Source organism: Spermophilus citellus (assembly GCF_964194105.1).
Source record: "Spermophilus citellus genome assembly, chromosome: 1".
NCBI lineage: Eukaryota > Metazoa > Chordata > Mammalia > Rodentia > Sciuridae > Spermophilus > Spermophilus citellus.
This window is the reverse complement of record NC_138182.1, coordinates 130348689-130364146: the sequence shown is the minus strand read 5'-3', so window position 1 is coordinate 130364146 and position 15458 is coordinate 130348689. Positions and strand designations below refer to the sequence as shown.

General features: G+C 35.1%; 1 protein-coding gene across 3 annotated transcripts in view; it reads left to right on the top strand.

The window, feature by feature from the left end:
- HMMR (hyaluronan mediated motility receptor) overlaps positions 1-11439 on the top strand; it is a 30464-nt gene extending 19025 nt beyond the window's left edge. For all 3 annotated transcript variants that reach the window (XM_081289072.1, XM_081289071.1, XM_081289070.1), the window contains 7 exons: positions 471-587; positions 4134-4280; positions 4538-4690; positions 4794-4893; positions 6013-6189; positions 9240-9402; positions 9980-11439. In XM_081289072.1, the coding sequence (XP_081145198.1) occupies positions 471-587; positions 4134-4280; positions 4538-4690; positions 4794-4893; positions 6013-6189; positions 9240-9402; positions 9980-9999 (877 nt within the window). In that variant the 3' untranslated portion in view covers positions 10000-11439. The remainder of the gene's footprint in view (positions 1-470; positions 588-4133; positions 4281-4537; positions 4691-4793; positions 4894-6012; positions 6190-9239; positions 9403-9979) is intronic.
- Positions 11440-15458: the final 4019 nt, after the last annotated feature.

Sequence of the window (15458 nt, the reverse complement as noted above, 5' to 3'; positions counted from 1 at the left end):
AGAATAATCCACAGAATCTTATAACTCTTTTTCCAAAAGAACTTTTAAAATGAAGTGTTTAACTATATTTAGTATTAGTATCTAAGTGCAGAGAATGAAACTTGAGTAAATCTGGGTACTTTTTAACTTGTAATTTTGGGCTTTTGTTGTTAAGATTCTGCATTAGGGCTTTTACTTACCTCCTGTCCCCCAAATTTTAAACACCCACTTAAATGCATATGGTATGAAAAAAAGGAATTTAGTAATGCATAAATTTGGATGAAAAAGAGTAAAATAAGAGCAGAGAAATAAGATGAAGCCAGTACTCTTAGTACAGTAAATAAAAATATGAGAATTAGGCTATAAACTCTAAACTAATGCAGGTCCTGCAAAGATGAAGATAGGAGTTGTATGATTCACATTTCCTATGTATTCTCTTTCTTAATGATCTGTTGTTAACGTTTTATCTTCTAAATTTTTCTTTTTCTTAGAAAAGAAGCTGAAATGGAGAAAAATGATGCTGCTCACATGCAGGCCACCCTAATTTTGCAGGAAAGGTATAATAGTACAGTGCAAAACCTTGGAGATGTTACTGCTCAATTTGAAAGGTATTTTTCTTAGGAGCCTTTACTCTCAAATATAATGTGAGCAGGGAGAAGTGTTTATCTACAGAAATCTGTGAACAAAGTAATCACACAGAGGATGGCTGGTACTACTTTAAATTATTTTTGTTGTTGTTTTGTTTTGTGGTCCTTGGGATTCAACTCAACAGTGCTCTATTACTGAGCTATATCCCCAGCCCTTTTTGTTATCTTGAGACAGTTTCACTAACTTGCTGGTCTGGGTTCTTGTAATTCTCTTGTCTCAGTTTCCCAGTCTCCCAAGTTACTGTAATTATAGGCGTGTTCTATGACACTTGGTTATTACTTTCCATACCATAAATGACTTGCCATAAATTGGTCACTATATTTATTCAGAAATGTTTCACTCCCACTATCTAGTTTAAATTTCATGCATTCTTGAACTTTTGACACTTCTATTTTACTTCCCTGATATTGTTTGCTTAAATTCAAAAACTTTTATGTCCTCATCAAACTTAAAAAACACCCGCATGGCTATAGAGTCATACTGTCTTCTTACCTACTAGATTATTTCTATCTTTTAACCTTCAGTGACATCACTATATATTTGATCCTTGTTTCTCAAAATTTTCAACCTTTCTACTGGAATTTTCCCCATCAATATGAATTAATGTCAATGTGCAGTCATCTTTAAAATGCATGATTTAAAAAAAAAATCTCCTTGACCTTTCCTTGCTTCTTGTATATGTCCAATACAAATCATTTCTAATATGTCTTAACCTAAAATTATATTCCTATTCCCAGTCCATCTTCTTAATAGAAGCTTATCTGTCTGCGTAGTATATCTACTTCTTTACCTCTTGTTATTTTTCCTTTAAAAAACAGAAGTTTAATTGCAAAAGATAACAGTGTACTAATATTTTTGTTTATCATAGTTTAGACCATTTGGAGAGGAGGTTTCTGCCACTTTAATATATATATTAGACACAAAAGAATATACATGAATAATAAAGCATAAAGTATAAAATCAATACATGTGAACCCATGAAAGACAACCATTAAGTATAATGATATTCAACAAATTGGTTGTATGAGTTTCATCTCTATGCCATTTCTGAACAGGTAACACTGTCTCAAAGCCTCCATTTAGTATTTTCTCACCTTTTTCCCCATGCATTATAGTTTTATAACATGTATACCCATACAAATATCACTTATCTAATTTTACTCTTAGCATCAACAGAAATTGTCATCATACCATATGCCATTTCCTATGACTTGACATGCCTTTTCACTCTGCCTTATGTATTTCTAGAACAGAATTATATTGTTTCATGAGAATATAGTTTGTTCATGGTCATGCTGTGAATATCTGAGTATGAACATACCACAATTTTTTTGTGCATTCTTACTTTGCAAATTTGGGTTGTTTCCTTTTTTAAATTTATTTATTTATGTTTTGGTTATTATTGGTGGTATATTTAATGAAAATTATCTTAGCGTCTCCTAGTACACAAGTATAAGAATCCTTGTATGTAAATGATAATTTTTAAAATTTAATACCAATCATTTTCTAAAGTGAGGGTAAGAATATACCCAGTGTTCTACTTTCTCACCAAAGCTGCTGTACTTTTAAAATTTTGCCACTATGCTAATGTAAAATGACTTTGTATTGTAGATAATTCATCAGCACTATGAGTTGTAAATATTTTCTTCCACAGTGTAGCCTGTCTGCATTTTCTTCATGGTTTCTTATGATGGGTGGAAATTCTTGATTTTAAATTTGGAAATTTTAATTATTCTTTTAAATTTATACTTTTTTTGAATTTTAATATTTATTTATTTTTTCTTAGTTCTCAGCAGACACAACATCTTCGTTTTTGTATGTGGTGCTGAGGATCGAACCTGGGCCGCACGCATGCTAGGCGAGCGTGCTACCGCTTGAGCCACATCCCCAGCCCTAAATTTATAAATTTTATAAGAACTTCTTTCTATCCCAGCAACATGAAGATATTTACCTATTTTTCTTCTTAAAGTTTCAAGTATTACTTTTCATTTTTTCGCCTACAACTGATTACTGTGTGTACAATGTTACGAAGATTAAATTTCTTTTTGTTTGTCCCTATGGAGAAATAGTTGCCTACTACCTAGTCATTGAATACTACTTCCTTCCTAGTGGTGTATTCCTCTATATGAAACATTTGGTAAACATGTAGATAAATAATATATATTTTTATATATTTCACTAAAAACTTTTATATATCAGAACATATATGTAAATAACACAATCACAGTGTCCTTTAAAGGAATTTTTCTTCTCAGTGGTTTAAAAAATAGTGCTTTAGAGCAACATGGGAGACTGAGACAGTAGGAGGACAAGTTTGAGGCCAGCCTGGTGACTTAATGAGACACTGGGGAGGGGCAGACTGGCTTAAAAATAGTGCTTCAGGGGAGGGACTGTAGCTTAGTGGCAGAGCACTTGCCTAGCTGGTGTGAGGCACTGGGTTCAATCCTAAGCACCACATAAAAGAAAACAAATAAAATAAAGGCATTCTGTCTATGTACAACTATAAAAAAACTTTTTAAAAAATAGTGCTTCAGGAAGTCTTAATTCGTTATATATTATCAGTATGCTAATGACATGAAAATTTTTTTCTTCAAACACACTTATCTTTTCAGCTCCATTCATTCATACATCTCTGTGTACTTGATATATTGAAGTAGATATTTTATTATTGCCTGATAATAACCTGCATCAAATAATTATTGGTCTTCTTTCTTTCCACCTCTATTCTCTCATTGTTTTATCATGTTTTTTTTTAATTGCAAGCAATAACATCTTTATCTTCCAGCTTTTCACTCCATAAATCCTAGACTTGTTTTTCTTTCCCTTTCCACCAACATCCAATTAATCTCTTTAGTTTTTCTGTTCTGCCTACAAAAGAGATCTCCCATCTTTCCATTGTTAACACCTTAGTTTAAGCCTCCGTAATTGCTCACCTGGGATGATAAATAATTGTCTTCCTTCTGATCTCCTGGTTTTCCATCCTCCAATTGTCAGGATCCATCCTCCACATATCTCTGGAGTAATCTACATACAAATTAATGTTTCTGCCTTATTCTTTAGGTAAACCCATTGTGCCCCTGATTGGCTTCATGGCTCTGGCTTCTGTTTCTGCCTCTCTTATTCATTAGATTCCATTCTGACCCCTTAGTGGACATTGTTCTACCTCACTATCAGCTTTATCCTCTGAAATGCTTTCCCCTAACTGCCTAGCTAATGCCTCCTTACACATCATGTCTCAGCTTAATTCTAAATTTCTTAGAAAGGCCTTTTCTGAATCACCAACCAAAATGTAGGTTCCCCTATTTTACCAACTTAAAGTGCTTTGTACATTCCCTTCATAACACTTACCTTAGAAGCCTGAATTCCTATATGTGTAAGTGCAGGAATATATTATAAAGTTTTGTTAACTTTGCTGAAGAGTATGTGAAATGTAAACTGATTCACTCTATTTGTCATTCTCATAGTAGTTAGAAAAATACTTTAACTTTGTTTTTCTTTTTAATAAGCTATAAAGCATTAATAATTAGTGAGCTAGAAGATCTTAGACTGGAGAACTCATCACTACAGGAAAAAGTGGCCAAGGCTGAAAAAAGAGCAGAGGATGTTCAACATCAGATACTGACAACTGAAAGCACAAATCAAGAATATGCAAGGTATGAATAAGCTGCTTGCTCACACTAATACCTTAGAACCATTAAAACTTCTTAATATTGTCAAAATCCAGCTACTAAGTGGTGCAGGGATTGTCCCATGGCTTGTTTTGGTCATCTTAAATTATAAATTTTTATTTAAATCCATAAAATTAAGATACTTGAGTTATTTGGGGTATTTTGGTTTGATTTTAAAAAGCAAGAAGTGAAAGAAAAATCAATGTCTAAAATATTTAGTGACTTTTCTCTCAAATTCAAAGGATGCTTGTAGATCTACAGAACAAATCAGCACTGAAAGAAGTAGAAATTAAAGAAATGACAGTTTCTTCTCTTAAAAAGATAACTGATTTGCAGAACCAACTCAAACAACAAGATGAAGACTTTAAGAAGCAACTGGAAGAGGAAGAAGTAAGGTAAGTTAGAATGGGAAAGTGAGTACCATGTAATGGTTATTTTTTTCTAATTCATAATTAATTTTCATAATTAATGTTTTCTTAATTTAATTTTCCCATATAGAAAAGTTGGGAAAGAAAACACAGTGGCAGAATTAACTGAGGAAGTTAATAAATGGCGTCTCCTTTATGAAGAACTGTATAAGAAAACAAAACCTTTTCAGGTTTGTCTCTTAGAATTAAACTTATATGTGTTTATTTTAAGTTCCAATTAAAGATTTATAAAATGGATTATGCATAAAATTTTCCCACCTTTATTGAAATATAATTTAAAATTTTACTAGACTTAAATTTTCATGCCCTTGTCTTTTTTTATTAGTTATTGATGCACCTTTATTCATTTATGTGTTTATATGTGGTGTTGAGAGTCGAACCCAGTGCCTCACACGTGCTAGGCAAGTACTGTACTATTGAGCCATAACCCCAGCCCCCATAAGTTTTTAATGTACTCTTTACAGGTTAAAAGTTGCTTTCTAGCCAGGCACAGTAGCGTATGCTATAATCCCTGTGGCTCAGGAGGCTGAGGCAGGAGAATCAAGAGTTCAGAGCCAGACTCAGCAACAGCGAGGCACTAAATAACTCAGTTGAGACCCTGTCTCTACCTTAAAAAGTACAAAAGTAGGGCTGGGGATGTGGCTCAGTGGACAAGTACCCCAGAGTTCAATCAGAAGGCTGTCCTGATAATAAACTTTCGATGATTAATCTATGTTACTTTGTGATGTGCATTTTGTTATGATCTATCTCAAATACTATCTTTTTGGGGGGTGGGGGTACCAGGAATTGAACTCAGGGGCACTTGACCACTGAACCACATCTCCAGCCCTATTTTGTATTTTATTTAGAGACAGGGTCTCACTGAGTTGTTTAGCACCTCCCTGTTGCTGATGCTGGCTTTGAACTCATGATCCTCCTGCCTCAGCCTCCCGAGCTTTACAGGCAAGCACCACTGCACCCAGCTCAAATAGTATAATTTTAAGAGAAGAAATGGATAAATGCTAAGTTTGGCACTTAAATACAGTAGAAGCACATTGGTTATAACATGAGATCTATCTGTATCAGATAGATCTAGTTGGTTTTCTTGTTTCTTTTCCTCTGTCTTAATGATATTTAAAATGAAAACTAAAAAATTTAAAAGATTTATCAGAAAATCTGTTGAGATCCTGGAAAATAGGTAAGCATACTGTGGTTTGGTTTGGTTTGGGGTTTAGTTTTTTATGCTCTGTATGAAACCTGTAAAATTTAATAATTTTAAGTCTTTATTTCATTTATAAAATCTTTTCTAGCTTCAACTGGATGCATTTGAAGCAGAGAAACAGGCTTTGTTGAGTGAACATGGTGCAACTCAGGAGCAGCTAAATAAAATAAGAGATTCATATGCGGAATTATTGGGTCATCAGAATCTGAAGCAAAAAATCAAGCATGTTGTGAAATTGAAAGATGAAAATAGCCAACTGAAATCGGTTTGTAAAATAGCATTTAGTTTTATTAATAGCATTTAGTTTTATTTAGTATTCAAGTTAAAGGCTTAATATCTTAATAATATTTAAGTATGATGAAAGTCTTCTAATTCAGAAAAAAAATAACAGTTTACAGAGAAAATTCGGAGAATTAATGGATTTATTTTAGTGTTTACGAGGTGGATATTCAGTGTTCTCAGGTTTTCCAGCTATGGTTTAATACATTTAAAATTACTGGTGTAGTTGGAAGAATGTATAAAGCTTTACACATCCATTTCTGTATGCAAAATAGCAAATTCCTTGATGTAAGTACCATAAAAGCAAACAATGTTCAAAAACACTTGTATACTTAATTTTTTTTTAAGTTGTAGATGGACATAATACCCTTTATTTTAATTGTTTTATTTTTATGTGGTGCCGGGGATGGAACCCAGTGCCTCACGCATGCTAGGCAAGTGCTCTACCATTGAGCCACACCCCTGGCCCAAGATGCTTACATTTTTAATAGGCTTACTGAGATATAATTCATATCCCATATAATTCATCCACTTAAAATACACAATTTGTGGTTTTTAGTTTATTCACAGATGTATGCAGCAGCATCACAATTATAGATCACTTTTTATCACCTCAAAATAAAATCCTGTTCTTTTTACTATTACCCTCTTATCTCCTCATTCTATCCCAGCCTCAACCTTAAGCAACTACTAATTGATTGCCTCATAATAGGTAGTCTTTTTGACTGTCTTCTTTCAAGCAGCATAATATTTTTAAGATTCATCCATGTTGTAGAATGTTTTAGTACTTCATTCATTTTTTATGGACTAATAATAATTCATTGTGTGAATAAACATTTATGTATTCATCAGTTAATGGCCATTTGGAGTTTTTTCTGCCTTTTGGCTATTATAATAATCGTACTGTAATCATTTCCATACTAGTTTTTTTTCTCCAGGGGCAGTAGCCAGTAATCCCAGCAACTGGGAGGCTAACACAGAAGGATCCCAAGTTTGAGGATAGCCTCAGGAACTTGGCAATACCCTGTCTCAAAAAAAAAAAAAAAGACTGGGTATGTAGCTCAGTGGGAAAGCACACTGGCATTCAATCCCCAATATACTCCCCCTAAAAAAAATCCAAGTTTTTATATGGACATGTATTTTTATTTTTCTGGGTTATATGCCCAAGAGTGAAATTGGTGGGTTTTATGGTAGCTCTGTTTAATCATTTAAGGAACTGTTTTCTAAAGGGGCTATACCATTTTACTTTCTATCAGCAATATAGGGTTTCATTTTCTCCATATGCTCACCATTACTTGATATCACCTAACATTTTGATTCTAGCCATTCTAGTGTGTATAAATTAATACCTGCTTTGTAGTTTTCACTTGTCTAATAATGTTGATCTAGGGTGAATACTGCCAAACATGACAACCTTGCCTCCCAACACTGTTGTACCTCTGATGTTGCTATTCAGGGAGGTATAGTTTGGGTATGCTTAGTTACTCTGGCGTAGGGCTGGGGATGTGGCTCAAGCGGTAGCGCGCTCACCTGGCATGCATGCGACCTGGGTTCGATCCTCAGCACCACATACAAAACAAAGATGTTGTGTCCACCGAGAACTAAAAAAAAATAAATATTAAAAATTCTCTCTCTCTCTCTCTCTCTCTCTCTCTCTCTCTCTCTCTCTCTCTCTCTCTCTCTCTCTCCTCTCTCACTCTCTCTTTAAAAAAAAAAAAAAAAGTTACTCTGGCGTAAGTCTTGCTTTGGTAGTGCTATCTTCCTGTCTTTTACTGACACACATGACTGATAACTCTTCTAGTTGCTGGTTCATGGCTGTTTTCAGTAGTGTTCTAAGGTATACAAATTGCCTACAATATTAATCCAATCAAATTCTGGTTCATTTGTAGGAGTAATATATGAGAGTACTGTGTGGTATTTGTTCTGATTCTGGAAAGGCTCATCCCAGCTGTTTTATTCCCCATTTCTGTCCTACAAAATTAGCCACCTACAATTTAGACTATCCCTAATCTTCTCCCAGTTCCTTTTCTTTTTTTTTTTTAACTTTTTTTTTATTGGTTGTTCAAAACATTACAAAGCTCTTGACATATCATATTTCATACATTAGATTCAAGTGGCCACAACCACCTCTGCTCTTTAGAGCACACTTAGGCTTCATCTCTGCATGTGAAATCTCTTCCAAGTGAAATCACTTCCCTTGGAAAGAAATTAGGAGCTATTTTATGGTGTGTTTTTCCTTCAGACAATATCTGAGCTATAATTCTAGAACTGAAATTGGGGATAGTGGGAGGTTTTTTGAATTTTACATCTGCCCTTAGAGCTGAGGTCTTGCAAGGAAAGTTTCTCAGCTTGCCTTTTCTGGCATGAAATTGAGCCTGAGCAAGGGTGATCAGGGTCACAGTATTTTCAACATACTGTGTCCCAGTCAAACCCCTGTACCACAGGTGAGGCTGAGCAGGAGAAGGGATTTTCTACCCTCAGCTGCATTTGCAAGGATATAACTACAGCAATAGAAGCTTTGGGCAAGATGAGAAAGTCTGATGCCTTGATCTTGCTGGCAAGAAGTCTCTGGAAGTTGGGAGGGAAGGAAGGATTATGTGGCTAGAGCAGTTGGGGTTGAAATTCCCCAGACTTTCAAGTTTCCTACAGATTTTTTTGTGGATCTTTTTGAATAAATGTTTCTTCATTTAGTATTTTGCCTTTGTAGCCATTTTTCAGAGGCCTTAATTGATTGCCTTTTTATAAATTTTTTCACTAGAAAGTAGGTTAGCAGAGCTTGCATGGTATCATGCCAGTAGTTGATTTCTGCAATTTCTTTTGAGTAGAACTTTTATTAGAAAAATAACTTTGTACTTACAGAGAAACAAAAAGACTTAAAAGTCTATCTCACTTGCATAGCTGTTCAAAGGCATTTTGTAATTTCTTTTTAAAGTGTAATAGTGATTTTTGCCCAGTTTGCCTGCAACATTGGTAATAATACATTTCTACCAACATGATCTTTAATAATTGTTTATTCTCTATACATTTCTCATGTAGGAGGTGTCAAAACTCCGATCTCAGCTTGCTAAAAAGAAACAAAATGAGAGAAAACTTCAGGAGGAATTGAATAAAGTTCTGGGTATCAAACACTTTGATCCTTCAAAGGCCTTTCATCATGAAAGTAAAGAAAATTTTGCCCTCAAAACTCCATTAAAAGAAGGTAAGAAATGAGTACATGTATAGAACTGTCCTCTTCCTTTGGATGTGCTTTCATAGCATTTAGCAACTTACCTTTTTTATGAACTGTGGAAATTTGTTGATACCTTTATAGATAGGAAATTCTTCCTAAGATTGATTCATATAATGCTTTTTTTCCTCCTGTCATACTCTTTCTGTAGATCTAGATCCTGTCTATTCTTTAAGCCCCTTTAAAATTAGATCTTCCTTGAAGCCTTGTTTTACTTTTTTGCTTCTATATTCTCCCTGCCAAAATTTTTATTCCCTGTATAAAACATTTACATTTTAACCTAAATGTCTGTTAGGCCTTTAATAATAATTTTCTAATTTGTAGTTTTGCAGAAGCAAATTTTCTCTTTTGGCTGAATCTTTGTGTCTTTCACTATAAATCCAAGTAGGTTAAATAGTATATAAAGAACTATAAACAAAATTAAGCTTCAGAGTATAAATATTGTTCCATCTGCCTTCTAGAACATGAGAAGCCTCTTTTTAATTTATAACACTTGATGAAATTTGTTTTAATTTAAAAAAATAATAATACTTCTTAATAATCTTCCTAGGCAATTCAAACTGCTACTGAACTCCTGTGCAGTGTCAAGAATCATGCAAGTAAATGTCTGAAAAACCTGTTGAAGATTATTTTATACTTACTGCTATTATTGTTGATGTTATTATTATGTTTACAATGGGTGTCTTATAATGTTATATTTAATGTGAATTTGAGCATTTGAGCTTCCTATCCTCAGATATGTAAAGGAAGTTCAACTTTTTTCAGTTAGGAGGGAGTTCAACTTTTTTTTTTTTAACCAAAATTTCTGATGACATTTTCTATTGTAAAGTAACTCCTTAATACTTTATTATTTAATTCTAAACATTCTAATTGGCTTTTCGGTTTTCAGTACACACCATCAAATTAGCATCTCTTTAAAAATGACCCTTCAGATTATTATTCCCCTATTCTGTAACCTCAGTTTCAAGTTTCTAATTATCAGATTATTTTAGCTTGATTCTGGAGTCTTTTCTAATCTGAAAAGGATTAGAAAGGCTTAAATACATTTTGCTCATTCTTGCTTCTGCTTTGATTTACTAATAATGTCTATTCTGACCTACTCATCATCCATCCATTTGTCCATTTCAAACATGAAATAAGGACAGACTTAACTCCTAGTAACCTCATTATCATTTATCAAAGTCACTGAGTTATTTAATAGTTTAAAGATTCCTAGACTCTATCTTAATTTGTAATTAGGCTTATAAACCTGCACTTTATTCGATAACAAATTATTCGATAATTATTAGATATGCTAAAAAATCTTAGAAACTTTGCAAGTAACCTCTTTAGAGAACTTGATTTGTATATCTACTGAAACTTTGTTTAGTATTTGTGTAATATGAAATAAAATCACAGAGTAAATTTACTCAGTTATTAAATTTTCATTTTATGAAGCTACATTAATTCTTCTTTAAGATATATTTATTTTCTTTGTTCCCCCCACCACCACCACACTGGCCCTTGTTCCCAGTAATCACAAATGATACTCTTTAGAAAATGGTAATTCTCCCTCTGCTATATCTGATTTGCACAATTGTGTGATTGTAAAACACCATTTTTGTAATGTTGATGGACTAACAGACAATCACAGAATAGTTTTTCTTAATAAATTATTTTGTCAAACCTTAATACATGGTTGAATTTTAAGCTGTGATTATTTGAAATAGGTTTAGAAGCAAACAGAAATTAGAAAAATTGTCCAATAAAATCAAATGGTTTAAGACTGCTTTTAGTCAAGCTGAAGTAACAGCAAAGTAAACACACAGGTGCACTGCTGGAAGTTCTGCTTACTGGAAGGGTTTCCCTTCACCACTGTCATACCCAAATGTCCCAGAAAATGGCCACAGTGTTACAGCTCTCCACTGTAGAGGGTAGTGGCTGCATATCATATCGAATCATCTACAAAAAAAGCAAAGCCTTCTCCCCTATCAACTGATTATAGGAAACTCCTACAAGGTCACAGGTACAGAACGGCAAAAAAAAGGCAGTAGTGGGCATATGGGCTAATTCATCATGTAACTTGTACTTTTGTGGCCTGTTTGGGCCCTATCACCTATATACCAGTTTCATTTAATGATGGGGTGCTTCTGTTTACATCCAACTTTATGGCTTGGTGGATCAGATAACATCCAGTTCACAATCAGTAGCTCAGGTTACATGATAACTGGTGGCCTGTGGACAAGTGTTATATTTCCACTAAGGCCTAAACAGCAGGCCATGAGCTGTTTCTCAAAAGGAGTGTACTTATTTACATAGGATGGCAGGTCTTTGCTCCAAAAAGGATATACCCCTTGATTTACCTATAGAGATCTACTATGAGCTCCAAAGAACATCCCTATCTGCAAGTGACATTTCAAGTGTCATTGGATCTGACAGATTATGTAGCCTGAGCAACTGAGAAGCTTGAGCAATAGTCTGGACCTATTACAGATCTTTCTCCTATTCTGGGCCCTACTCAAAACTAGCAGTTTTTCAGGTCACTCAGTATCGACCACAGTAACACACCCAAATAAAGAATACATTTCTTCCAAAATTCAAAGAGGCCCACTAGGTGGTGTACCTCTTTTGTGGTTATGGGAAGGGGCAGATGCAACCACATTCCCTTCACCTTAGAAGTGATATCTCAACATATATCACCAGACCCCTAGAAATTTTACTGAGGTCCTTGAATTTTTGCCAGATTATATTCTGGCATGCAAATGTCTTACTCATAAGACTAAATTACTTCCGAGTCAATGAGTCCAGTCAACCTAATATCTATGTAATGGACCAATGTAATACCTTGTGGAAGGAGAAAGCAATTAATATTTCTGTGTACTAAATTATGACATAGGGTGGATAGTTTTTATATACTTCCGAGTTAGGCCTTACCAGCTGAAAGCAAAATGCTTCTTCTCAGCTTTGTAAATAAAGATGAAGAAAAAGAAATTTGTCAGATCAGTAGTTAGGTACTAGAAACCAAGAACTGCATTAATTTGTTCAAACAATGAAAACACTTTTGGTACTGCAACTGCAATGGGAGCCATCCCCTAGTTAAACTTAGGATTATCCAATCATTCTCCAAATCCCATCTGTCTTCTGCACTGATTAAATAGGTGAGTTGAATATGGATGTGGTGGGGATCACCACCCCTGCATCCTTTGAGAACTTATAGCACTGATCTCTTCAAGACCCTTAAGAATTTAGTACTAATGGTCCTTGGTTTACAATTACTTCAAATGTACAATTTTGCCAAAGTGGCACACGTTAAATAGAAACAGCACTTCAGCTTTTGAATTTTGATCCTCCCAGGCCAGAGCTATGGGTTATAATGCTCTCTTGCATGCTGAGCAGTAGTAGCCAGCCACAGTTCTCCATATTCCACATGATAAGGAGGGAAAACAACCAATACTCTAGTGTGTTTCCAGCATTTTTTGGCAATTGTGTTTTGTGTTTTCATACCTTATGTCTACAAAATGCCAATCGCTGTCTCCTGTACCATACAACCATTCTGTTTTTATTACTGTACAGTCATACTCAGCATAACAATGTTTCAGTCATTGACAGAATGCATATATGTTGTTCCATCATACATCCTATAATGTCACTAGATAATCAGAAAAATTTCTGATTATCTAGTGACATTATAGGAAACATAACATAATAGCACAGAACATTATGTGTTCATGGTAAAGCTCCTCCACTGCCAGTCATGTGAAACATGTGCCAGTCATTGCACATTCCTTATGTATAACATTGAATAACATATGACTGTTAGTGGCTTATGTATTTATTATACTTTAAGAGTATACTCCTACTTATAAAAAACATACAGTTGCAGGGCTAGGGATATAGCTCAGTTGGTAGAGTGCTTGCCTCGTATACACAAGGCCCTGGGTTCAATCCCCAGCACCACAGAAATAATAATAATAATAATAATAATACAGTTGCAACCATGTTAGGGTGGCAGAAGCTTTACATTTCTCATGTTTACCATGTCTCTGGATTGTTTCAAAAGGATACATCAAGTGATTGATCTTTACCATCTAGCTTTGTATAAGCACACTCTAATGTTTGCATAATGATGAAACTGCATAATGATACATTACTCAGAGATATCCCCATTGTTAAGCTAATAGATTATGTGAGATATTCAATACTTTCATTATAAAGTAGGCTTTGTGTTAAATTATTTTGCCCAACCGTAAGCTATTGTGAGCCTATTAAGGTAGGTAAGTCTAAGTTATGATGTCTATCATGTTAAGTATATTAAATGCATATTTCACTTTATGATATTTTCAATTTAGGATGAATTTACCAGGGTATAATCCCATCTTAAGTTGAAGAGCATCTATAATGCTCTTGGTTTAATAGATAAAAGTCCTAGTGGCTTCTACTTAGCCTTCCCACCATAGTTGCTTACACTTCACAGGTTAGGGAATCAATATGGGGATTTTGCCATCTGTTGAGTATGTATTCTAGACCAAGATAAATAGCCACAGGATACACTGGGAGATGGGCCTACATAGACACTGTTCAACACTTGGTGGGCCACATTGACATTTTGGGTTTGTTGGAATTTGTGTCAGTACAATGCCAGTATCCAGTATTCCAAAAAAGTTGATTATTGTCTTTTACCTTGTATAGTAACCCTGTCAAAAGGCTGTAGGTCCCTTTGGGAAAGACTGGGAGACACTTAACACTAAATTCTTTTTTTTTTTTAATATTTATTTTTTTTAGTTCTCGGCGGACACAACATCTTTGTTGGTATGTGGTGCTGAGGATGAACCCGGGCCGCACGCATGCCAGGCGAGCGCGCTACCACTTGAGCCACATCCCCAGCCCAACACTAAATTCTTAGTAATGTACTAAAATCCTTCCTTAAAGGACCCAGCCTCTGCTTCGCTCAAGGACTTCTGTATACTGACTTAAGTCTGGGAATTAATTCAGGGTCTAAGATTCTTTCATCATTATGATTCAAGTTAGGTTTTTGTTCACTTGACCTAGAACTTTTGTGCTTATACATATTAGGTAAGAAGTTAATAGACTTCCTGTCTATTTCACTCACAGGAAAACCATGATCACCAAAGCCATTGGTCTAGGCAAGCAGACTATTCTTATTACTCCTCTGGTTCTGATGTCTATTTTGAAAACTGTGACACATTAACTTTGGTGATTTTTTTTCCCCCAATCACTTGGCCCCACTACCCTGGGATCCATTATTCCCCTTTCATTTAAATTTCCCATATCAGTAACTACAGTTATCACAGTGTGAGGTCTAGCCTACAAAGATTGACCAGGAAGCTCTGAAAAGAACACCAGGATACTGTTACTATGTGGATCTTAAATGTCCCCCAGAGACCACTTGTTGAAGACTTGCTTACCTGCTGGTGGCAATGAGAAGAGGTGGTAGAAATATTTGAGGCAGAGCCTAGTGAAAGAAGTTATGCCATAGGGGTAGGCCCTTGAAGGAGATATTGGGACCTAGACCCTTCCTCTTTCTTTGTTTCCTGGCCACCATGAAGTGAACATATGTTTTGCCACATGCTGCCAGCCATGGTGTTCTGCCTCATCATGGACCTAAAGCAACAGGACCAAGCAACACCAAATGAAATTTCTGAAACTGGGCCAAAATAAATGTCCTCCTTTAACATGATTTTCCAAGGTATTTTGTCAAAATGATGAAAAGCTGACAAATACTTATCTCTCACACTATTGTTGAAAAGATACTTCTTCTCAACCTCCTAGTGTGAGTGAATAGGTCTTAAGAGACAAGTCTTAACATTCCAATCTTCCTAAGACCTTCAATCCCTTCCTCTACATTAAATCAAGGCAGGACTAGCTTTCCAGTTTGCTCACTATGGGTGTCTTAGTCAGCTTTTTCACTGCTGTGACTAAAGGATCTGACCAGTACAACTATAGGGGAGGAAAAGTTTATTTGAGGGCTCATGGTTTCAGATGTCTTAGTCCAGAGAGGGCCAGCTCCATTACTAGGCTGAACATCATGA